Genomic DNA, 23128 nt, shown 5'->3' on the forward strand with positions numbered 1-23128 from the left:
ATTAGTAGCTTACTTGGTAACGAGTAATGGGGAGCTGTTGATAGTACAAACAATTATGAGATGCTCCCTCTGAAGTAACGTATAGTTTTCAAGAAAGAAGTAATTTCATTCGTGTGGCAAGGGTGTTTTTTCTTTCATTGTTATCTCGCAACTTCGACGACCAATGAGCTCAATTTTGTACAGGTTTGTTATTTTATGCGGTTGTTGAGATACACCAAGTGACAAATACCATTAGTGTCCAGTGTATTGGTAGTTACTCAAAATAATTAATAACATAAAAACTTACGTCAGTAAAGAGCAATGGACGGAGAGCTGTTGCAAGTATAAAACATTGTGAGAAACGGCACCATATGAAGTAACGTAGTTTTTAAGAAGTAGGTAATTTCTCACTCAAATAATAAAAAAGTCCTGCCAGCTGAAGCCCTTTATTATGCATCTGAAAGCACATGGCAGAGTTGTGCAACAGGCGTGATTTTTCTTTCCTTAGAGAGAATCTCTAGCAACTTCGACGACCAATTGAGTTCAAATTTGTACAGGTTTGTTATTTTATGCCTATGTTGGGATACACCAAGTGAGAATACAGGTCCTTGACAATTACCAAAACGGAGCCAGTGCCTTTAATGCCAAGGAAACCGGATATAAAAACACTCCCCTGATGAGCAAAATTGGCCGAGACAGACTTTGCTTTACTGTTTATTTAGTTCGTATAAAAAGTTAAGCAAAATCATTCCATGCCTACTTTTGGCACCATCCCCCTCGCTTTTCAAAATTGTGGTTTGTCACGTCGTAAAAAAGTGGACATTTTGAGACATGTTTCGTCAGTTATTGTAATCGGTGTAATTACGAAACTGGTGCGTAGGTCCTAAAAAAACACCAATAGTTCACACGCCCCTTGTAGGTTAAAAGAGGGGGTTAAAAGAGGGGGATTTTTCAAAACTTAAATAAGCTCAGTGATTTGTGGTCGGATCATTATTCGAGAACATAAGCTTTTTGTAAAACTAAATCTGCACTTTAACTGAACGTCAGGGCGTCCTTGGTGCTTTTTGCTAACCACCGATTAGTCCCCACTTGTTTTCCTTGGTTACCAATCCGTAACTAAGGTCAACAACGCACATCGCCATGGCAACGTGCTTCTCGATTTAGAAACGAGGTAGCTCCACTGGTCGCTGATGAAGTTTCTTTGTCAGGCATTATCGACCTGTTACTCCAAGGTTGTTTTGGTTTTATACAAGTGGGTTGGTTTCAGAAGGGGCGAGAATTGAAGAAGAGCTAACAGGTGAACACGCTCCTCATTACGGCACCCGGTCTCGTTAACAAGCTTTATAAGAGTGTCCGGAAATCTTCGTGACCGCTGCCAGCAAAATGGGTGAGTGGCCGCTATGTATCTTTTAGGTTTCATAATCGTAGGGCGTGGTCCCTTATTCTGTCTAGCCCATTTCACTCCACTGCGTGAGGAAAGCCTCTTCACCAATTTTCCATCTCACTCTGTCCTGCACTGCCTGTAGCCAAGTAATTCCCCTGAAGGCACTTTGTTCATCTCTTCATCTTCTGTTTTGTCGCCCTCTTTTTCTTGTCCGGTTTCTTGGAGTTCAGTTGGTTGTTTTGCATGCCCACTTGTTGTCATACCTCCTTGCTGTGACACTCTGTCCGTTTCAACTTCTTTGATAAAATAGTCGAAATGATATCTTGCACCCTTGATTTGTTTCCCTGGTCCTCATTCTTCGGCACCCTGTCATTTTTGACCCACATCATCATTCTTTCCCCATCCCTCTCTGCACCCTTAGTTTTTTCTCAAGAAGTTTAGTACTTGTGCAGTAAAGGCACTGGACACTATTGGTAATTAATCAAAACTTGGTATAATGAGCAACGAGGAGCTGTTGCTAGTTTAAAATTCTGTGAGGAACGGATACACCAATTGAGAACACTGGTCTTTGAAAGTTACCAAACATGTCCAGTGTCTGTATTCGGGTGCCATGCGACAAGATGATGCGTGGTCATTTATAGCCTCATATCATAGGGTTGTAATTTATTTTCTTTCTTTTTTCTTCTTTCTTTTTTCCACGGAGGAATTTTTTTATTCACAATTAACACCACTCCTTTTATTACAAACACGCTGAAAATACGTAATATTAACAGCAAAGAAATAATTTCTTATAAGTTAAAACTTGCATTGCTCTCTATGGTGGTGTTCTGTTTGCCCCTGTAAGACACTGGACAGTATTGGTAATTTCTCTAAATAATTGTTTGCCACATAAAAGCTTACTTGGTAACGAGTAATGGAGAGCTGTTGATAGTAAAGCACTTTGTGAGAAACATCTCCATCAACAGCTCTCCGTTACTCGTACCAAGTCACTTTTTACGCTAACTTTGAGTAATTACCACACGCTAATAATTTGAACTGGAGCGCGTTGTCTTGTGTTTAAAAAACTTATTTTCATTCAGATTAGTGTCAGTCATTCTATTCTATTAATAGAAATTCAAGCCTACACTTTCACCATTCCTAAGTTGAATTTCTACTGTCTTTGTACTTATTATTATCACTGTTATTTCTTCGGCCATGTTTAACATTTTGATGAGCTTGAATTATTGACCAGCTCTTGCTGCTGGCTCTGACGAAATCGAATGAGACTTGCGGCCTTATTAAATTGATTGATTTTTTGTACCAGTGAATGCTATACTATAGTGAAATTAAATTACTCTTTTTGACTGTTGAATGCTGATCCAACGGAGCAATCATTTTCTAATGAAATTGAAAACGAGCTGGGTGATGACCCATTTTTGGGTAAGTCTGACCCAAATATTGTGTAACAAAATACGTAAAAACACTAGCGCGGAATCCGAGAGGCCCATTTATAGCCGGTTTCGGGGTCAACCTGACCCAGATATGGGTAAGACCTATGGGTAAGACCTGGACATAATTATTTGGCAATTGTCAAAGACCAGTCTTCTCACTTGGTGTATCCCAACATGTATGATTTACCAATATAGTGTCCACCGTACCTCTAATTGATTGTTTTAATGTTAATTCATTTATTTTATCATTTTGTTCTTAGACTTTGGAGAAAATGTGTTCTTGTTACTGGTTCTGGTCTGCTTCGCCAATATAGGTAAGTCACTTTGATTTTTGGCGAGTGTGGTTCTACGGTCTCCTGACGATGATTAAAGCATGCTATATAAGTCGAAATGTTGGGTCCATTTACTCACTCTGCGGTAGTGAAGTTAAAAACGAGAATTCCCCTCAACCCACTTAAAAAGTAGTATTCTCGGCTGATGTTCTACCTTCCGCCCAGGTAGTATATTAAAAAGCAGGACAGCCCTTTTCAGAACTGAGAAGTCTCCCGAATTCCTAAAATCTACTCCGCGGTAGTAGAATATAAAGCAAGACAGTCCTCGAAACAAAACAAAATATACCTTGCAAGTGGTGTATAATGGGTACCTGTGAGGGTAAAGGTTGATATTGTGTATGAAAAAAACCGCTATTGCGTGCCAGGGCAGCTCAGGCTGTATACACTTCCCAGGGAGTTGAGAAAGATTAAAGGGATGTTATTGGGTCAATGACCAGGGACAAATTTCATAGAGCTGCTTAAGCACAAAATGTTGCTAACCATAACAAAGGTACGCTTACCAGAATAAGGTTACCATCCAAACTACCATATGACAAGTAAATTTCGTGACTGGTATCCTGCTCATATCTGCTTAGCAGAGAAATGTTAAGCATATTGGGCCCAGTGCATTAGTGTAAAGCGCATTAATACGGGTATGGTGCAATTTGATATACAAGAACTAGTTATCAGTAGGATAGGTTTTATCGGCCAATTTTAGAAAAAGGGCAGCCAATTTAACCCTTTTAAGCTATTGCATTTCGCACGAAATCGAATGCTACTGTAAAGGGTCATTCAATTTCGTTTTATGATTAGTCAAATGTATTTACGTTGCGCCATTCGATTTAACAAAATAATCATTCAGTTTAACAAATCATCAAAGCAGCATTCAAATTCACAGACGCTTCTTTATAGGCGTATGTGTCACGAAAAAGATTGACGATACGCTAAATTTAACAGAGTGCTAAATGAATTTGACTCGACTCAAAGCGAAATTGAATGTTCGAATGTGAACGAGAAAATTCGGCAAATAAGCAGTCAATTTTAGAACTCGGTCTTTCAATTTCCTTTTGAGTCGAGTCGAATTCCTTTAGCACTCTGTTCAATTTAGTGTATCGTCATTCTTTTTCGTGACACACACGCCTCAAGAAGCGTCTGCAAATTTGAATGCTGCTTTGATGAATTGCTAAATTGAATAAATATTTTGTCAAATCGAGTGACGCAACATTACATTTGACTAATCATAAAACAAAATCGAATGACCCTTTTCAGTAGCATTTGATTTCTCGCAAAATAGAATAGCTTGGTGGTTAAATTGGCTGCTCATTTGCCGAAATTGACCGAGAAAACTTATACTATTATCTGATTGGATTGATGATTAAACTGAAACTATGTCATGTGAGAGGAGGACAGGTAACATCAAAACAGTCTTCACACGTCACTTCCCAATCTCCGCATTGAAAAATATCGATTTTGTTCCTCAAAGACTATGGCCTATTGTTCGGCATCATCAAAAGTAAAGGTCTTTGATGACGTGCCGAACCTAACGCGTTGTTGCCCCAGATTTTTTTTTGTAATTTTGACTGTATAATCCTTACACTGCCGGGCGGTTACTATAGAAACCATTTGAGGGAGTAATTTGGGTGTTTCACGTTGGCATGAGAAACGGGGTAGTGCTGCGTATGTCGATCGATCTGCAAAATCGACTCGACTGTACAATGTCCGTTAGCTCAATATGTGCCAACATTTATTGATGTAAGTTTTCGTAACTCCTTTGTAATTTTTACCCGTGAAATGTTGCGCTCAATCCGTTGTGTGAATCAGGATTATTAAACTATACACAATGTTCAACATGTTAACAAACGTCCTTAATTTGATACAGTTTTCGTGAGGAAACAAAGGAAAACAGTTTTTTTAGGCCTACAGTAGGGACTTCTTAAGAAGTAAGCTTTCGGACAAAAATAAATTATACTGTTTTATAATCCTAACCAATCTCTCCTAAAACCTTAAACTTAAAAAGGCACCGGACACTAGTGAATGTACTCAAAATAATTGTAAGCATAACAACTTACTTAGTAACGAGCAATGGAGAGCTGTTGATAGTATAACACGTTGTGAGAAACGGCTCCCTCTGAAGTAATGTAGTTTTTGAGAAAGAATAATTTCTCACGCAAATATTTGAATTGAATTCGAGACCTCCGCTGAGGTTTCGAATTCAATCATCTGAAAACACACAACTTGTGCGACAATGGTGATTTTTCTTTCTTCTCGCATCTTCGACGACCAATTGAGTTAAAAATTAATGTTCACAGGTTTGTTATTTTATGCATGTTGGGATACACCAAGTGAGAAGACTGGTAATTGACAATTACCAAAGGTGTCCAGTGCCTTAAAAGTGTTTCGACAATTTAAAATCTCAAAAGATCGCCTTAATTTTTAGAGGCGACTTATTGGAGTTTCAAATGTCCGTGGTGTGCGTTTGTGTATGTTGCGGGCAGAGATGCAGTTGGTACCCGCTATCACAATTAACATGGGTAATAACGAACTAGTCCAGATAGACAATTCTTGGATAGAACGTACGAGCAGAAGGCGAGTACATTGTAGGAACGAATACACAATTTAGAGTTTATTCTCTGACTTAACCTTTTCCCCCCATACTTTGTACTTATTTGGCCTACAGTGCTTTTAAATACAATGTTTTGATCAGTTTACAATTGAGTTTTTACTCAGGTAATTTTTCTTAATTGGAAAATGTTTTTGGATATTGAAATACAGGTAAAATGTTTCAAGCTGTGTTTAACACATCATGCTATCTTCCAATTTGGAAAAACAGTCATTTTCAATTCGGGGGGGGGGGGTGTAAACGGGAAAAGGGATTCTTTGAACGATCTCAGCAAAAACAAATGTCTTGTCTAACATTTGTCATTTATTTATTTTGTGTTTGAACAGTATAAACACAATGGATATTTGAATGTTTAAAATGAGTGGCGGCCATCTTAAAGACACTGGACACTATTGGTAATTGTCAAAGACTAGTCTTCACAGTTGTTGTATCTCAACATATGCATACAATAACTAACCCGTGAAAATTTGAGCTCAATCGGTTGTCGAAGTTGCGAGATAATAATGAAAGAAAAAACCCTTGTCACACGAAGTTGTGTGCTTTCTGATGCTTGATTTCGAGACCTCAAATTCTAAATCTGAGGTCTCGAAATCCAAATTCGTGGGAAATTACTTCTTTCTCGAAAACTACGTCACTTCAGAGGGAGCTGTTTCTCACTATGTTTTATACTATCAACCTCTCCCCAATACTCGTAATCAAGAAAGGTTTTATGATAATAATTATTTTGAGTAATAACCAATAGTGTCCACTGCCTTTAAAAATTACAAATGAAAAAATAAAAAGCCCCTTCTGCTTCCCTTTTTTTCTTTTTTTACTCGGAAGTGTAGAAGCGTATGATTTTATTATTACATTTTCATTAATAGAGTGACGTCACAGAAATAGTATAACGCAACCTAGATGCAAGGCCTCAAATATGAACTCTTTTGTTGCAAAATCAAATTTACTCGTTGTTTGCTCATCTTGCAGCTGAAGTGGCATCCCAGTTTGATCTGGGTAATTTTGATCTGGGTAATATTGATCTGGGTGACATTGGGGGTGAGATTGGCGATATCCTTGGCGAGACTGACGGGATTTTCGACGTGGGAGCGGTTGACCAGATTCTTACATCTGCCCCTGGGGACGGGGGAAGCATGTGTAAGTAGCCTTAATTTAACCTTGCTAGAAAAAAATGTCAGCATTTTCTTTGCAGAGCAAGAGATCTCAGCAGCAACAACAGACCTAGTCTTTGGTCAAGGCCCTCGTGGTTGGGAGAGCCGTGATCCCAAGCGACTGGGGGGAGAGAGACCAAGCACGCCAGCTTGACTCGCGCGATGGTGAGGTATTGCGGACGTGATAGGAGGGTACTGTTTAGTTTGGGTGTATTCACACAAATTTACCCAAACCGTATATAGTGCTGTAGCATTGTGCCCGCCATATCTCAAAAAGGCTATGAAGCCTTGTTGAGATATGGCAGACACAATGCTACAAGTTTATTCGGTTTGGGTGAATTTGTGTGTATAACACCCAAACCAAACAGTACCCTCCTATCACGTCCGCCATACCTCAAAAATGCTTATTTCAGCCACCCACTGTTTACGCTACGAAGGTCATTTCAAGCATGTTTTTGTAATGTGTTAAAATTTAAGTTATCAAAAGTATGGTCAGTGTGATGGGGCTCGAACCCACGACCCTCGCGTTATTAGCACGATGCTCTGCCGACTGAGCTAAACCGGCCAATTGATTAGAAAGCTTTCATGTTGAAATATCAACCCTAACACAAAGTTACGTGTGTATTTTTTTTAAGATTTCCTTTTTAAGCATGTTTCTTAGTAGCCCTGTTAAAACTTAAGTTTTGAAATCAAAAGTATGGTCAGTGTGGGGCTCGAACCCACGACCCTCGCGTTATTAGCACGATGCTCTGCCGACTGAGCTAACCGACCAATTGATTAGAAAGCTTTCATGTTGAAATATCAACCCTAACACAAAGTTACGTGTGTATTTTTTTTAAGATTTCCATTTCAAGCATGTTTCTTAGTAGCCCTGTTAAAACTTAAGTTTTGAAATCAAAAGTATGGTCAGTGTGGGGCTCGAACCCACGACCCTCGCGTTATTAGCACGATGCTCTGCCGACTGAGCTAACCGACCAATTGATTAGAAAGCTTTCGTGTTGAAATATCAACCCTAAACAAAGTTAAGTATGTATTTTGTTTTAAGATTTCCGGTTCAAGCATGTTGTTTGTATACAGTGTAAAAATTTAAGTTTTGAAATCAAAAGTATGGTCAGTGTGGGGCTCGAACCCACGACCCTCGCGTTATATAGCACGATGCTCTGCCGACTGAGCTAACCGACCAATTGATTAGAAAGCTTTCATGTTGAAATATCAACCCTAACACAAAGTTACGTGTGTATTTTTTTTAAGATTTCCATTTCAAGCATGTTTCTTAGTAGCCCTGTTAAAACTTAAGTTTTGAAATCAAAAGTATGGTCAGTGTGGGGCTCGAACCCACGACCCTCGCGTTATATAGCACGATGCTCTGCCGACTGAGCTAACCGACCAATTGATTAGAAAGCTTTCATGTTGAAATATCAACCCTAACACAAAGTAACGTGTGTATTTTTTTTTTTTTTTTTCATTTCAAGCAGGTTTTTTTGTAACACTGTTAAAAATTTTAGTTTTGAAATCAAAAGTATGGTCAGTGTGGGGCTCGAACCCACGACCCTCGCGTTATTAGCACGATGCTCTGCCGACTGAGCTAACCGACCAATTTTATTATTGATTAGAAAGCTTTCATGTTGAAATATCAACCCTAACACAAAGTTAAGTATGTATTTTTATTTTATTTTTTCATTTCAAGCAGGTTTTTTTGTAACACTGTTAAAAATTTTAGTTTTGAAATCAAAAGTATGGTCAGTGTGGGGCTCGAACCCACGACCCTCGCGTTATTAGCACGATGCTCTGCCGACTGAGCTAACCGACCAATTGATTAGAAAGCTTTCGTGTTAAAATATCAACCCTAACACAAAGTTACGTGTGTATTTTTTTTTTTTTGATGTCCATTTCAAGCAGGTTTTTTTGAAACACTGTTAAAAATTTAAGTTTTGAAATCAAAAGTATGGTCAGAGAGGGGCTCGAACCCACGACCCTCGCGTTATTAGCACGATGCTCTGCCGACTGAGCTAACCGACCAATTGATTAGAAAGCTTTCATGTTGAAATATCAACCCTAACACAAAGTTACGTGTGTATTTTTTTTTTTTTGATGTCCATTTCAAGCAGTTTTTTTTTTAACACTGTTAAAATTTTTAAGATTTCCATTTCAAGCATGTTTCTTAGTAGCCCTGTTAAAACTTAAGTTTTGAAATAAAAATTATGGTCAGTGTGGGGCTCGAACCCACGACCCTCGCGTTATTAGCACGATGCTCTGCCGACTGAGCTAACCGACCAATTGATTAGAAAGCTTTCGTGTTGAAATATCAACCCTAACACAAAGTTAAGTATGGTTTTTTTTTTTTTCCATTTCAAGTAGGTTTTTTTGTAACACTGTTAAAAATTTAAGTTTTGAAATCAAAAGTATGGTCAGAGAGGGGCTCGAACCCACGACCCTCGCGTTATTAGCACGATGCTCTGCCGACTGAGCTAACCGACCAATTGATTAGAAAGCTTTCGTGTTGAAATATCAACCCTAACACAAAGTTAAGTATGTTTTTTTTTTTTTTCCATTTCAAGTAGGTTTTTTTGTAACACTGTTAGAAACTTAAGTTTTGAAATAAAAATTATGGTCAGTGTGGGGCTCGAACCCACGACCCTCGCGTTATTAGCACGATGCTCTGCCGACTGAGCTAACCGACCAATTGATTAGAAAGCTTTCATATTGAAATATCAACCCTAACACAAAGTTAAGTATGTTTTTCTTTTTTTTTCCATTTCAAGCAGGTTTTTTGTAACACTGTTAGAAATTTTAGTTTTGAAATCAAAAGTATGGTCAGTGTGGGGCTCGAACCCACGACCCTCGCGTTATTAGGACGATGCTCTGCCGACTGAGCTAACCGACCAATTGATAAGAAAGCTTTCATGTTGAAATATCAACCCTAACACAAAGTTACGTGTGTATTTTTTTTAAGATTTCCATTTCAAGCATGTTTCTTAGTAGCCCTGTTAAAACTTAAGTTTTGAAATAAAAATTATGGTCAGTGTGGGGCTCGAACCCACGACCCTCGCGTTATTAGCACGATGCTCTGCCGACTGAGCTAACCGACCAATTGATTAGAAAGCTTTCATATTGAAATATCAACCCTAACACAAAGTTAAGTATGTTTTTCTTTTTTTTTCCATTTCAAGCAGGTTTTTTTGTAACACTGTTAGAAATTTTAGTTTTGAAATCAAAAGTATGGTCAGTGTGGGGCTCGAACCCACGACCCTCGCGTTATTAGGACGATGCTCTGCCGACTGAGCTAACCGACCAATTGATAAGAAAGCTTTCATGTTGAAATATCAACCCTAACACAAAGTTACGTGTGTATTTTTTTTAAGATTTCCATTTCAAGCATGTTTCTTAGTAGCCCTGTTAAAACTTAAGTTTTGAAATAAAAATTATGGTCAGTGTGGGGCTCGAACCCACGACCCTCGCGTTATTAGCACGATGCTCTGCCGACTGAGCTAACCGACCAATTTTATTATTGATTAGAAAGCTTTCATGTTGAAATATCAACCCTAACACAAAGTTAAGTATGTATTTTTATTTTATTTTTTCATTTCAAGCAGGTTTTTTTGTAACACTGTTAAAAATTTTAGTTTTGAAATCAAAAGTATGGTCAGTGTGGGGCTCGAACCCACGACCCTCGCGTTATTAGCACGATGCTCTGCCGACTGAGCTAACCGACCAATTGATTAGAAAGCTTTCGTGTTAAAATATCAACCCTAACACAAAGTTACGTGTGTATTTTTTTTTTTTTCATGTCCATTTCAAGCAGGTTTTTTTGAAACACTGTTAAAATTTAAGGTTTGGAATCAAAAAGTATGGTCAGTGTGGGGCTCGAACCCACGACCCTCGCGTTATTAGCACGATGCTCTGCCGACTGAGCTAACCGACCAATTGATAAGAAAGCTTTCGTGTTGAAATATCAACCTTAACACAAAGTAAAGTATGTATTTTTATTTTATTTTTTCATTTCAAGCAGGTTTTGTAGTAACACTGTTAAAAATTTAAGTTTTGAAATCAAAAGTATGGTCAGAGAGGGGCTCGAACCCACGACCCTCGCGTTATTAGCACGATGCTCTGCCGACTGAGCTAACCGACCAATTGATAAGAAAGCTTTCGTGTTGAAATATCAACCTTAACACAAAGTTAAGTATGTATTTTTATTTTATTTTTTCATTTCAAGCAGGTTTTTTTTTAACACTGTTAAAAATTTTAGTTTTGAAATCAAAAGTATGGTCAGAGAGGGGCTCGAACCCACGACCCTCGCGTTATTAGCACGATGCTCTGCCGACTGAGCTAACCGACCAATTGATTAGAAAGCTTTCATGTTGAAATATCAACCCTAACACAAAGTTACGTGTGTATTTTTTTAAGATTTCCATTTCAAGCATGTTTCTTAGTAGCCCTGTTAAAACTTAAGTTTTGAAATAAAAATTATGGTCAGTGTGGGGCTCGAACCCACGACCCTCGCGTTATTAGCACGATGCTCTGCCGACTGAGCTAACCGACCAATTGATTAGAAAGCTTTCGTGTTGAAATATCAACCCTAACACAAAGTTAAGTATGTTTTTTTTTTTTTTTCCATTTCAAGTAGGTTTTTTTGTAACACTGTTAGAAACTTAAGTTTTGAAATAAAAATTATGGTCAGTGTGGGGCTCGAACCCACGACCCTCGCGTTATTAGCACGATGCTCTGCCGACTGAGCTAACCGACCAATTGATTAGAAAGCTTTCATATTGAAATATCAACCCTAACACAAAGTTAAGTATGTTTTTCTTTTTTTTTCCATTTCAAGCAGGTTTTTTGTAACACTGTTAGAAATTTTAGTTTTGAAATCAAAAGTATGGTCAGTGTGGGGCTCGAACCCACGACCCTCGCGTTATTAGGACGATGCTCTGCCGACTGAGCTAACCGACCAATTGATAAGAAAGCTTTCATGTTGAAATATCAACCCTAACACAAAGTTACGTGTGTATTTTTTTTAAGATTTCCATTTCAAGCATGTTTCTTAGTAGCCCTGTTAAAACTTAAGTTTTGAAATAAAAATTATGGTCAGTGTGGGGCTCGAACCCACGACCCTCGCGTTATTAGCACGATGCTCTGCCGACTGAGCTAACCGACCAATTTTATTATTGATTAGAAAGCTTTCATGTTGAAATATCAACCCTAACACAAAGTTAAGTATGTATTTTTATTTTATTTTTTCATTTCAAGCAGGTTTTTTTGTAACACTGTTAAAAATTTTAGTTTTGAAATCAAAAGTATGGTCAGTGTGGGGCTCGAACCCACGACCCTCGCGTTATTAGCACGATGCTCTGCCGACTGAGCTAACCGACCAATATTGATTAGAAAGCTTTCGTGTTAAAATATCAACCCTAACACAAAGTTACGTGTGTATTTTCTTTTTTTTGATGTCCATTTCAAGCAGGTTTTTTTGAAACACTGTTAAAATTTAAGGTTTGGAATCAAAAAGTATGGTCAGTGTGGGGCTCGAACCCACGACCCTCGCGTTATTAGCACGATGCTCTGCCGACTGAGCTAACCGACCAATTGATAAGAAAGCTTTCGTGTTGAAATATCAACCTTAACACAAAGTAAAGTATGTATTTTTATTTTATTTTTTCATTTCAAGCAGGTTTTGTTGTAACACTGTTAAAAATTTAAGTTTTGAAATCAAAAGTATGGTCAGAGAGGGGCTCGAACCCACGACCCTCGCGTTATTAGCACGATGCTCTGCCGACTGAGCTAACCGACCAATTGATAAGAAAGCTTTCGTGTTGAAATATCAACCTTAACACAAAGTTAAGTATGTATTTTTATTTTATTTTTTCATTTCAAGCAGGTTTTTTTTTAACACTGTTAAAAATTTTAGTTTTGAAATCAAAAGTATGGTCAGAGAGGGGCTCGAACCCACGACCCTCGCGTTATTAGCACGATGCTCTGCCGACTGAGCTAACCGACCAATTGATTAGAAAGCTTTCATGTTGAAATATCAACCCTAACACAAAGTTACGTGTGTATTTTTTTTAAGATTTCCATTTCAAGCATGTTTCTTAGTAGCCCTGTTAAAACTTAAGTTTTGAAATAAAAATTATGGTCAGTGTGGGGCTCGAACCCACGACCCTCGCGTTATTAGCACGATGCTCTGCCGACTGAGCTAACCGACCAATTGATTAGAAAGCTTTCGTGTTGAAATATCAACCCTAACACAAAGTTAAGTATGTTTTTGTTTTTTTTCCATTTCAAGTAGGTTTTTTTGTAACACTGTTAGAAACTTAAGTTTTGAAATAAAAATTATGGTCAGTGTGGGGCTCGAACCCACGACCCTCGCGTTATTAGCACGATGCTCTGCCGACTGAGCTAACCGACCAATTGATTAGAAAGCTTTCATATTGAAATATCAACCCTAACACAAAGTTAAGTATGTTTTTCTTTTTTTTTTCCATTTCAAGCAGGTTTTTTTGTAACACTGTTAGAAATTTTAGTTTTGAAATCAAAAGTATGGTCAGTGTGGGGCTCGAACCCACGACCCTCGCGTTATTAGCACGATGCTCTGCCGACTGAGCTAACCGACCAATTGATTAGAAAGCTTTCATGTTGAAATATCAACCCTAACACAAAGTTACGTGTGTATTTTTTTTAAGATTTCCATTTCAAGCATGTTTCTTAGTAGCCCTGTTAAAACTTAAGTTTTGAAATAAAAATTATGGTCAGTGTGGGGCTCGAACCCACGACCCTCGCGTTATTAGCACGATGCTCTGCCGACTGAGCTAACCGACCAATTGATTAGAAAGCTTTCATATTGAAATATCAACCCTAACACAAAGTTAAGTATGTTTTTCTTTTTTTTTCCATTTCAAGCAGGTTTTTTTGTAACACTGTTAGAAATTTTAGTTTTTAAATCAAAAGTATGGTCAGTGTGGGGCTCGAACCCACGACCCTCGCGTTATTAGGATGATGCTCTGCTGACTGAGCTAACCGACCAATTGATAAGAAAGCTTTCATGTTGAAATATCAACCCTAACACAAAGTTACGTGTGTATTTTTTTTAAGATTTCCATTTCAAGCATGTTTCTTAGTAGCCCTGTTAAAACTTAAGTTTTGAAATCAAAAGTATGGTCAGTGTGGGGCTCGAACCCACGACCCTCGCGTTATTAGCACGATGCTCTGCCGACTGAGCTAACCGACCAATTGATTAGAAAGCTTTCGTGTTAAAATATCAACCCTAACACAAAGTTAAGTATGTATTTTTTTTTTTTTGATGTCCATTTCAAGCAGGTTTTTTTGAAACACTGTTAAAATTTAAGGTTTGGAATAAAAAAGTATGGTCAGTGTGGGGCTCGAACCCACGACCCTCGCGTTATTAGCACGATGCTCTGCCGACTGAGCTAACCGACCAATTCATAAGAAAGCTTTCATGTTGAAATATCAACCCTAACACAAAGTTACGTGTGTATTTTTTTTAAGATTTCAATTTCAAGCATGTTTCTTAGTAGCCCTGTTAAAACTTAAGTTTTGAAATAAAAATTATGGTCAGTGTAGGGCTCGAACCCACGACCCTCGCGTTATTAGCACGATGCTCTGCCGACTGAGCTAACCGACCAATTGATTAGAAAGCTTTCATGTTGAAATATCAACCCTAACACAAAGTTACGTGTGTATTCTTTTTTAGATTTCCATTTCAAGCAGGTTTGTTTGAAACACTGTTAAAATTTAAGGTTTGAAATCAAAAAGTATGGTCAGTGTGGGGCTCGAACCCACGACCCTCGCGTTATTAGCACGATGCTCTGCCGATTGAGCTAACCGACCAATTGATTAGAAAGCTTTCATGTTGAAATATCAACCCTAACACAAAGTTAAGTATGTTTTTGTTTGTTTTCCCATTTCAATCAGGTTTTTTTGTAACACTGCTAAAATTTAAGTTTTGAAATCAAAAGTACGGTCAGTGTGGGGCTCGAACCCACGACCCTCGCGTTATTAGCACGATGCTCTGCCGACTGAGCTAACCGACCAATTGATAAGAAAGCTTTCATATTGAAATATTAAATCAGTCCAAACACAAAGTAATTCTTTTTTAAAGCGAGGGTCATGGGTTCGACCCCCACCGTGATCATACATTTTGTTAATACCTTACTGTTTACCATTGCTTCTTAGCAAACTTTGTCTTTAGACTGATACATCAAAGCTTTCTTATCAACTGATCGGTCAGCTCAGTCGGCAGATCATCGCGCTACTTTTGTATTTGATTGTATTGTATAGTGCAGGCAAATAGAGACTTATGCTTTTCTTTTTAGCGTCCGAGCTGACCTGCTTTACATGTGCAACCCAGGACACTGAAGAGCATCATTCGAACTGTTTAGCCCCAACTCCGGACACCGTGTCTGTGGTAACATGCAGTGGGGAGCTGGCTGGACACACCCCTCACTGTGGCGCTCTAAAGGCCACGGTCTCAAATGCAATTGCCGGTAACCAAGGTACGTACGACACATCATGCACATTGGGGCGTTCGTTTAGCTTCCCTGGTTCGACCCCGGCCTGCCCCCGGTACATTCGAATAGCTTTGATTCCAGGGGCTCACCCGGGTCGGCCCCCTGTGCTCTGCTTGTGGAGTGGGTCACTTAGGGGTGACCCGAGGTGCATGACGTCACAGGGAGAGTGTGATCGTTCGATTAGCGCATGGCAGGGGCTCACCCGAATGAGCACCGCGGGGTTGACCCAGGGAAGCTAATCGAACGCACCCGATGAATGACTAAGGGTGTGCCCCCCCTTCCCATGTAAATTACACTGATTTTCTTAATTTCTTTCTTTTTTTGAGGGGGGGGGGTCGTTTTATCACATACATCTTCATTCATATAGAGTCGGGATTCATGCCATGGCAAAAAAACGTGATCTACAAAAAGGTATCAAATCCTTCTTTTCTTTCTCCATTGAATGCAGAAGAGATGTCTGTGATCGAATGGTACTACCGTGGCTGTGTACCAATACCTAACCATAGGGAGTACGGTGACAAATGCTTCGTAAACACAGACCTGGACACCAAAATCAGCGAGCTGATGGGCACAACTGTCAAACAGGTAAACAAACAAACAAACAAACAAACAAACAAACAAACGGGTATACAGTCAATCACGTAAACAAACAAACAAACAAACAAACAAACAAACAAACAAACAAACAATCAGGTTAACAATCAATCATGTAAACAAACAAACAAACGGGTAAACAATCAATCACGTAAACAAACAAACAAACAAACAAACAAACAAACAAACAAAAAAACAAACAAACAAACAAACAAACAAACGAACAAATAGGTAAACAATCAGTCATGTAAACAAAACAAACAAACAATCAAACACACAAACAAACAGGTAAACAATTAACCTGGGTTATACTGACCCAAATATGGGTCAGAACCCCCATGACGTGGAACTGGGTCAGTTCTTATTCGTGTTTTTTTTATTGTTTTTTTTATGTAAACGTTATTTCAGCACTCTCTCAAAAAACTTGTTGCTGTTCCATTTGTGCCGAATGTCTTAAATGCACTGGGGCCGATTTCACAAAGATCTAGTGATCGTTAATGCAAACCAATCGTAGTTGCTTAGTAAAGTATGATATCACAATACAAATCACTATGGTGATACTGAACATTTGTCTTGCGATGAATTGTATTGCTTTGTGAAATCGGCCCCCACACGTTTCGTTTGTTAGATGTTAAAGATCAGTCTTCTCACTTCGTGTATCTCAACAATGCATAAAATAACAAACCTGTAACAAATTCAGTTAAGTCGGTCGTCGAAGTTGCGAGATAATAATGAAGAAGAAGAAAACACTAAAATGTTGCACAATTTCAACTGCAAAAAAAGGCTTTTAATATTTGAGTGAAAATTACCTCTTTCTCAAAAACTACTTCTGAGGGAGCCGTTTTTTATACTATCAACAGCTCTCCATTTCCAAGTAGTTTTGTATGCGAACAATTAATTTGAGTAATTACCAATAGTGTGAAGTATCTTTAATCAATAAATATTTGTTTTCGTCTGTACAGCTCTTGGGTACCGCTGAAGATGCCACCGTTGAAAGTGAAGGTTGTTTCTGTATGCAGAATCTCTGTAATGGGGCTCCCTCATCGTTCAAGTTTACATCTCTGATCGCTCTGCCTCTTTCACTGGCTGTGAATGCTCTCCTTACTTAGACCGCACCGACAACAACCAATCTATTACCCTACCTTAAAGACAGTGGACACATTGGTAATTGTCAAAGATCAGTCTTCACACTTAGTGTATATCAACATATGCATAAAATAACAAACCTGTGAAAATTTGAGCTCAATTGGTCGTCGGAGTTGCGAGATAACCATGAAACAAAAAACACCCTTGTCACACGAAGCTGTGTGCTTTTAGATGCTTGATTTCGAGACCTCAAATTCTAAACTTGAGGTCTCGAAATCAAATTCGTGGTAAATTACTTCATTCTCGAAAACTACGCCACTTCAGAGGGAGCCGTTTCTCACAATGTTTTATACCACCAACCTCTCCCCATTACTCGTTACCAAGTAAGGTTTTATGCTAATAACTATTTTGAGTAATTACCAATAGTGTCCACTGCCTAACAAGGGTGTGGGTACCATTTGTAAAACAAAACACAATATCCACAGATTTGCATTAAAAATACACAGTTTGAAGATGATGATGATAGAAAGCTTCCCCAAAATATTATTTGCTGGGGTACTGTAGTTTTAGGAAGTAAAACAATGTCACGAAGAAAAAAAATCGTCACAGCTTTAGCAGATAAATACAAAGGGCCATACTGATAAATACGTTTAAAATATGCTCTGTCCGATTTTTGGCCGATTTGACCCCAAAATTTTGGTATTTAGGTATTTTGGTAGGGGTTGACAAAGTTACAAGCTTTCATTTGAGCCATTGCTCGAAAAAGTCCGCACGGGTCATTTATATATTTTGTTAATTCTTTATTCATTTATATATATTTTTTGTATTATTATTATCCGGGGGTTTTTCCCCCGTTTTTTTGAAAGGGGGGGGGGGTATTGTTTATAATTACTTTTTTTGTTTGTTTATTGAAATTTGTAAGTATATATATTTTAAATTCAGGATTTCTTTCATGGGGTGGTTAATCTTTATTCTTTTGGTCATATTGCAAGGGATTGTTTTTAGTTTTTATTATATTGTTACTTTATTTTAAAACTCCCTGTTTTTCCTCTATTTTTTCTGTAATTTTTTTTTTTACTTATGTTTTTTTCTTCTCTAAATTTTATCAATTTTTCGTCTTTAAAACTTGTATTGCCTTATATTAATTTTCCTTTTTGACCTTATATGTTTTTATTTATGTTTTAACAAATATTTTCCTCTTTCATTTATTTATTGATTTATCGTGTTTATGTAAAACAAAAACAAAACAAAACATTAGGAACAAAACAATTATATTTCTTGCACAGTTTCTTTGAAAGTAATTTATTTTTAAGGACTGCTCTACCTTTCATTTCAATCCTTTCTCCCCTTCGATCGTATGTTTTGCAGACAAATACTATTGCATTCAATATTTTTTTATTATTTTTATTTACCATATGTATTTATTTCCTGTAGAATAATCAGGAGCTCTACTTTACTCATACAGTTTCTTAAAAAGTGTTTTCTTCATCTTTTTGTTCTTTCTTTTTTTAAACTACTCTGCCGAAGTGCCTTTAATATTTATGTAGTTATAGAATTTGCTATTTATATCATCTCCGATAGTTCTGCTATCTATTCACAGTTAATAATCCGGGTTCTTGGTGACCTTTGACCTGATTTTGGCTCATCGTTAGCAGAAGCCAAAGTCTGTTGAATAATCCTAAAATATTACACTAAAAACGTAAATCAGTTTAAAGGGAAGGTATACCTTTGGTAATCGGTCTGAAAATTAACGGTTTTTTTTTTTTTTTTAGATGGAAGCCAATTTCAGCTTTTGATATTATAAAGCATTCCCCACAATTTGAATCCGAGAAGCGTTGGTGTCAGTAATGTTTCTCAATTTGTGTATTCCAGTTTAGGTAATTTACTTTTTGGGGTCCGGATTTTTGCTGATATCTCAAAAGTGTGCCCAACTTTTGAAATGAGTTAGTTATGTTTTGTACACATACACATTGATATTAAAACTATAGGCATATTTCTGATTGCTAACCGAGGCTTATCAATTGGTCGGTTAGCTCAGTCGGCAGAGCATCGTGCTAATAACGCGAGGGTCGTGGGTTCGAGCCCCACACTGACCATACCTTTTGATTCATACCTTACTTTTGTCCATTCTAATTTAGCAACTTTTTTTTTTGGACTGATTTTTCAACATCTCAGTTTTTAATCAATTGGTCGGTTAGCTCAGTCGGCAGAGCATCGTGCTAATAACGCGAGGGTCGTGGGTTCGAGCCCCACACTGATCATACTTTTTGGTTAATACCTAACTTTTGACCATTCTAATTTAGCAAACTTTTTGTTTGGACTGATTTGGCAACATCAAAGCTTTCTTATCAATTGGTCGGTTAGCTCAGTCGGCAGAGCATCGTGCTAATAACGCGAGGGTCGTGGGTTCGAGCCCCACACTGACCATACCTTTTGGTTAATACCTTACTTTTGTCCATTCTAATTTAGCAAACTTTTTGTTTGGACTGATTTGTCAACATCAAAGCTATCTTATCAATTGGCCGGTTAGCTCAGTCGGCAGAGCATCGTGCTAATAACGCGAGGGTCGTGGGTTCGAGCCCCACACTGACCATACCTTTTGGTTAATACCTTACATTTGTCGATGCTAATTTAGCAATTTTTTGTTTGGATTGATTTGTCAACATCAAAGCTTTCTTATCAATTGGTCGGTTAGCTCAGTCGGCAGAGCATCGTGCTAATAACGCGAGGGTTGTGGGTTCGAGCCCCACACTGACCATACCTTTTGGTTAATACCTTACTTTTGACCATTCTAATTTAGCAAACTTTTTGTTTGGACTGATTTGTCAACATCACAGTTTTTTAATCAATTGGTCGGTTAGCTCAGTCGGCAGAGCATCGTGCTAATAACGCGAGGGTCGTGGGTTCGAGCCCACACTGGCCATACCTTTTGGTTAATACCTTACTTTTGTCCATTCTAATTTAGCAAACTTTTTGTTTGGACTGATTTGTCAACATCAAAGCTATCTTATAAATTGGTCGGTTAGCTCAGTCGGCAGAGCATCGTGCTAATAACGCGAGGGTCGTGGGTTCGAGCCCCACACTGACCATACCTTTTGGTTAATACCTTACATTTGTCGATTCTAATTTAGCAAACTTTTTGTTTGGACTGATTTGTCAACATCAAAGCTTTCTTAACAATTGGGCGGTTAGCTCAGTCGGCAGAGCATCGTGCTAATAACGCGAGGGTCGTGGGTTCGAGCCCCACACTGACCATACCTTTTGGTTAATACCTTACTTTTGTCCATTCTAATTTAGCAAACTATTTGTTTGGACTGATTTGTCAACATCAAAGCTTTCTTATCAATTGGTCGGTTAGCTCAGTCGGCAGAGCATCGTGCTAATAACGCGAGGGTCGTGGGTTCGAGCCCCACACCGACCATACTTTTTGGTTAATACCTTACTTTTGACCATTCTAATTTAGCAAACTTTTTGTTTGGATTGACATTTCAACATCAAAGCTCTCTTATCAACTGGTCGGTTAGCTCAGTCGGCAATTTTTTTCATTTCGTATCTACTTCTGTAATCGATGGTTGAATTATTGAAACAAGCACGTAAAGGAATTGATGGTAGACACTTGTCACTCGTCACTTGTTTTATCAGTAAATGTCATGTTAATAGTCAAGCCCGTAGCCAGAATTTGTTTATTTGTTTATTTATTTACTTATTTTATATATACATATATGTTTATTTATTACTTTTATGGTGAGACGAAAAATATGAAAGAAAATGCCATTAGGTAAACCTTTTGCGCTTTTTATTTGTAAACCATTTTTTACGGACTTTTTCTACTTGATAAAATAATATTTTTTATTTTTTTTTTATTTTTGCGGACTTTTTCTCCGTTACTTTTTCTGTTTACGGGTCTGTACAGTGTATAACCTAGATTTATATTATGCTTAAAGGCAATGGACACGTTTGGTAATTGTCAAAGACAAATATTATCACTTGGTGTAATCCGACATATGCATTTTTGGCACAATTTTCGGTAGTAGAAAATGCAATAAAATAGTGAAAGAAAAAATAACCCTTGTTGCATAAAATTGCTTTCAGGCACCTACAAAAAGGTTCAGACCTGAAGTTTTTATTCAGATTCAAATATTTTAAATGGAAATTACCTGGTTCTCAAAAAACTAGCTTAAGAGGGGGTCATTTCTTACAATATTTTTAACTAATCAGCAGCTCTCCGTTGCCCGTTACCAAGTTTCCCAGTGTTTTTTACAAACTGATTTTGGAATCAAGCACCCACCACCATTTTTTATTTCTTTCGCAGGTTTTATTGTACAGTTCTAGGTATGAAAACAGATTTGTTTTAGTTTATCTTGAACCTGAAACTACATATCCACGAATGTGTATAGTTATTAAAACAATCAAATGTTGTCAGTAAGGATTCGCAAAGGTGTTATACAGGAGTGGTAGGCCTAGTGACAAAAAAAACCAAATGTTTAATTAAGTCTGAAAGCTAATCAATAATTCATTTTAGAGCTACTTTTGTCTGTGAAATATTTCATTCTGTGAAATATATTGGAAATCTTGAGCTGATTTCGGTTGCAATTTCATGGAGCTGCTTTAGCACAAAGATTTTAAGCAACAAAATCCTTGCTTATAGTAAAATTAAACTATTGGCCAAGACTCCACTCAGTCGTACACAGCAGATAAAAACCAGTCACAAGCAATGTATAGGGCATGACATTTTGGCCAGTAACATTTGTAAAATAAGCAAGCTATTTTCGTGCTTAAGCAATTTTTTCGCTTAAGCAGCTCTATTAAATTTGGCCGTGCTCTTACCATTTCGTTTGAAAATGAATTATCCGCTCGATCAGCATTCAAAGCTCAAAATTAGAAACAAAATTTCCACATGGGATTTGCGGCTTTGCATGCTGGTGATGTATCAATGTCAATGTTGGTTTGCGGTAACACCATTGTGTAATTATTTGCGAGGTATAGATTATGAAATTGCAATGTCATCGGTGTTGTAAACAGGCAGCTAGTAGAAATTCAACTGAAAAATGTGAGAAACTAGTCTTGGACGCCTAATAAATTAAGTTTGATACAGATCTGAATAAGAAAAATGAAATCATATGTGCACGAAAACGAAACTGTATGCCGAGCCTGTAATTTAATCTTAGAGAGGGCAAGACCATTTTCATGCTGCAAAGGCTTCCATTGGAAAACTTTGAAGATGGGGAACTTTTGAAGAAGCAACAAGGTCAAGACTAGAGCAATGGAGGTCAGGGCCTCTAAGATGTCCGTTTCAAGGCCCGGTGTTAAGATTACCTGGTATTTAATATGCCTAAGTGTCTAAACAGAAACACCAGTTTGAATGATTTAGGGAAGCATTTTGTGAATTTGATTGACTTTTAACTAAATTAAAGTTATTTTTGCTGAATATGCCGGGAAAACCCATATATTATTAGTTTGCACAATGCTGTTGAAGAAATAAACATCGCACAAAAAAAAGAAACTGAAATCCGTTAACAATTATTTTGTTTGTCAGTTTGATAATGTATTAATGATGACTCATGCGCAAAAGAAAATTACAAATTCTTAGTATGTTTTGTTTAAGTATTTGTATGATGGTTACTTCAAATATGAAGTGATAAGTGGTAAGAGTTCCTGGGGTACTGAATATTCATGTGGTATGTTATGTTGTAACATCAGATACCACAGGAAATATTAACTTACCACAGCCAGTCGTTGACATTACCATACGAGTCTGGTGATGTTAACGAGAGTGGTATTGCTACCGAATATTCCTGTGGTATTTTGTGCGGTAACGTCAGGTACCACAGGAATTATATCATGACATTTCTGTAAAGGGCAGGGCTTTAATGAAGTGATCTTTCATAGCAGAAAATACCCCTTTAAAGGCAGTGGACACTATTGGTTATTACTCTAAATAATTATTAGCATAAAACCTCACTTGGTAACAAGTAATGGGGAGAGGTTGGTAGTACAAAACATTGTGAGAAACGGCTCCCTATGAAGTGGCGTAGTTTTCGAGAAAGAAGTAATTTT

At 37.7% G+C, this 23128-nt stretch overlaps 1 protein-coding gene and 44 non-coding genes across 45 annotated transcripts; 10 read left to right on the forward strand and 35 right to left on the reverse strand.

Moving 5' to 3' along the window:
- Positions 1-1301: 1301 nt before the first annotated feature.
- Positions 1302-17162, forward strand: LOC117301846. The gene is made up of 6 exons (XM_033785840.1): positions 1302-1366; positions 3054-3107; positions 6691-6858; positions 15197-15376; positions 15840-15976; positions 16948-17162. The coding sequence occupies exons 1-6, from the start codon at positions 1363-1365 to the stop codon at positions 17092-17094; spliced, it is 690 nt and encodes a 229-aa protein (XP_033641731.1). The 5' UTR covers positions 1302-1362; the 3' UTR covers positions 17095-17162.
- Positions 7571-7643, reverse strand: Trnai-aau. Its single transcript has one exon. It is a non-coding gene; the product is annotated as a tRNA-Ile (tRNA).
- On the reverse strand, positions 7776-7848 carry Trnai-aau. The gene has a single exon. It is a non-coding gene; the product is annotated as a tRNA-Ile (tRNA).
- Positions 7981-8054, reverse strand: Trnay-aua. The gene has a single exon. It is a non-coding gene; the product is annotated as a tRNA-Tyr (tRNA).
- Trnay-aua lies at positions 8187-8260 on the reverse strand. The gene has a single exon. It is a non-coding gene; the product is annotated as a tRNA-Tyr (tRNA).
- On the reverse strand, positions 8395-8467 carry Trnai-aau. Its single transcript has one exon. It is a non-coding gene; the product is annotated as a tRNA-Ile (tRNA).
- Trnai-aau lies at positions 8610-8682 on the reverse strand. Its single transcript has one exon. It is a non-coding gene; the product is annotated as a tRNA-Ile (tRNA).
- Trnai-aau lies at positions 8819-8891 on the reverse strand. The gene has a single exon. It is a non-coding gene; the product is annotated as a tRNA-Ile (tRNA).
- On the reverse strand, positions 9075-9147 carry Trnai-aau. The gene has a single exon. It is a non-coding gene; the product is annotated as a tRNA-Ile (tRNA).
- On the reverse strand, positions 9278-9350 carry Trnai-aau. Its single transcript has one exon. It is a non-coding gene; the product is annotated as a tRNA-Ile (tRNA).
- Positions 9481-9553, reverse strand: Trnai-aau. Its single transcript has one exon. It is a non-coding gene; the product is annotated as a tRNA-Ile (tRNA).
- Trnai-aau lies at positions 9684-9756 on the reverse strand. Its single transcript has one exon. It is a non-coding gene; the product is annotated as a tRNA-Ile (tRNA).
- Positions 9889-9961, reverse strand: Trnai-aau. Its single transcript has one exon. It is a non-coding gene; the product is annotated as a tRNA-Ile (tRNA).
- Positions 10093-10165, reverse strand: Trnai-aau. The gene has a single exon. It is a non-coding gene; the product is annotated as a tRNA-Ile (tRNA).
- Positions 10298-10370, reverse strand: Trnai-aau. The gene has a single exon. It is a non-coding gene; the product is annotated as a tRNA-Ile (tRNA).
- Positions 10513-10585, reverse strand: Trnai-aau. The gene has a single exon. It is a non-coding gene; the product is annotated as a tRNA-Ile (tRNA).
- On the reverse strand, positions 10722-10794 carry Trnai-aau. The gene has a single exon. It is a non-coding gene; the product is annotated as a tRNA-Ile (tRNA).
- Trnai-aau lies at positions 10929-11001 on the reverse strand. Its single transcript has one exon. It is a non-coding gene; the product is annotated as a tRNA-Ile (tRNA).
- On the reverse strand, positions 11136-11208 carry Trnai-aau. Its single transcript has one exon. It is a non-coding gene; the product is annotated as a tRNA-Ile (tRNA).
- Trnai-aau lies at positions 11340-11412 on the reverse strand. The gene has a single exon. It is a non-coding gene; the product is annotated as a tRNA-Ile (tRNA).
- Positions 11544-11616, reverse strand: Trnai-aau. Its single transcript has one exon. It is a non-coding gene; the product is annotated as a tRNA-Ile (tRNA).
- Trnai-aau lies at positions 11747-11819 on the reverse strand. Its single transcript has one exon. It is a non-coding gene; the product is annotated as a tRNA-Ile (tRNA).
- Trnai-aau lies at positions 11952-12024 on the reverse strand. Its single transcript has one exon. It is a non-coding gene; the product is annotated as a tRNA-Ile (tRNA).
- Trnai-aau lies at positions 12167-12239 on the reverse strand. The gene has a single exon. It is a non-coding gene; the product is annotated as a tRNA-Ile (tRNA).
- Trnai-aau lies at positions 12378-12450 on the reverse strand. The gene has a single exon. It is a non-coding gene; the product is annotated as a tRNA-Ile (tRNA).
- Positions 12585-12657, reverse strand: Trnai-aau. The gene has a single exon. It is a non-coding gene; the product is annotated as a tRNA-Ile (tRNA).
- On the reverse strand, positions 12792-12864 carry Trnai-aau. Its single transcript has one exon. It is a non-coding gene; the product is annotated as a tRNA-Ile (tRNA).
- On the reverse strand, positions 12997-13069 carry Trnai-aau. Its single transcript has one exon. It is a non-coding gene; the product is annotated as a tRNA-Ile (tRNA).
- Positions 13200-13272, reverse strand: Trnai-aau. The gene has a single exon. It is a non-coding gene; the product is annotated as a tRNA-Ile (tRNA).
- Positions 13405-13477, reverse strand: Trnai-aau. The gene has a single exon. It is a non-coding gene; the product is annotated as a tRNA-Ile (tRNA).
- Trnai-aau lies at positions 13610-13682 on the reverse strand. Its single transcript has one exon. It is a non-coding gene; the product is annotated as a tRNA-Ile (tRNA).
- Trnai-aau lies at positions 14019-14091 on the reverse strand. Its single transcript has one exon. It is a non-coding gene; the product is annotated as a tRNA-Ile (tRNA).
- Trnai-aau lies at positions 14228-14300 on the reverse strand. Its single transcript has one exon. It is a non-coding gene; the product is annotated as a tRNA-Ile (tRNA).
- Trnai-aau lies at positions 14433-14505 on the reverse strand. Its single transcript has one exon. It is a non-coding gene; the product is annotated as a tRNA-Ile (tRNA).
- On the reverse strand, positions 14639-14711 carry Trnai-aau. Its single transcript has one exon. It is a non-coding gene; the product is annotated as a tRNA-Ile (tRNA).
- Positions 14842-14914, reverse strand: Trnai-aau. The gene has a single exon. It is a non-coding gene; the product is annotated as a tRNA-Ile (tRNA).
- A 1932-nt stretch (positions 17163-19094) lies between the features above and the next one.
- Positions 19095-19167, forward strand: Trnai-aau. Its single transcript has one exon. It is a non-coding gene; the product is annotated as a tRNA-Ile (tRNA).
- Positions 19168-19259: 92 nt separating this feature from the next.
- Trnai-aau lies at positions 19260-19332 on the forward strand. Its single transcript has one exon. It is a non-coding gene; the product is annotated as a tRNA-Ile (tRNA).
- Positions 19333-19425: 93 nt separating this feature from the next.
- Trnai-aau lies at positions 19426-19498 on the forward strand. Its single transcript has one exon. It is a non-coding gene; the product is annotated as a tRNA-Ile (tRNA).
- A 93-nt stretch (positions 19499-19591) lies between these two features.
- On the forward strand, positions 19592-19664 carry Trnai-aau. Its single transcript has one exon. It is a non-coding gene; the product is annotated as a tRNA-Ile (tRNA).
- Positions 19665-19756: 92 nt separating this feature from the next.
- On the forward strand, positions 19757-19829 carry Trnai-aau. The gene has a single exon. It is a non-coding gene; the product is annotated as a tRNA-Ile (tRNA).
- A 93-nt stretch (positions 19830-19922) lies between these two features.
- On the forward strand, positions 19923-19994 carry Trnai-aau. Its single transcript has one exon. It is a non-coding gene; the product is annotated as a tRNA-Ile (tRNA).
- A 93-nt stretch (positions 19995-20087) lies between these two features.
- Positions 20088-20160, forward strand: Trnai-aau. Its single transcript has one exon. It is a non-coding gene; the product is annotated as a tRNA-Ile (tRNA).
- A 93-nt stretch (positions 20161-20253) lies between these two features.
- Trnai-aau lies at positions 20254-20326 on the forward strand. Its single transcript has one exon. It is a non-coding gene; the product is annotated as a tRNA-Ile (tRNA).
- A 93-nt stretch (positions 20327-20419) lies between these two features.
- Positions 20420-20492, forward strand: Trnai-aau. Its single transcript has one exon. It is a non-coding gene; the product is annotated as a tRNA-Ile (tRNA).
- The last annotated feature ends 2636 nt before the right edge of the window (positions 20493-23128 follow it).

This window comes from Asterias rubens, chromosome 17, assembly GCF_902459465.1.
Source record: "Asterias rubens chromosome 17, eAstRub1.3, whole genome shotgun sequence".
Lineage (NCBI taxonomy): Eukaryota > Metazoa > Echinodermata > Asteroidea > Forcipulatida > Asteriidae > Asterias > Asterias rubens.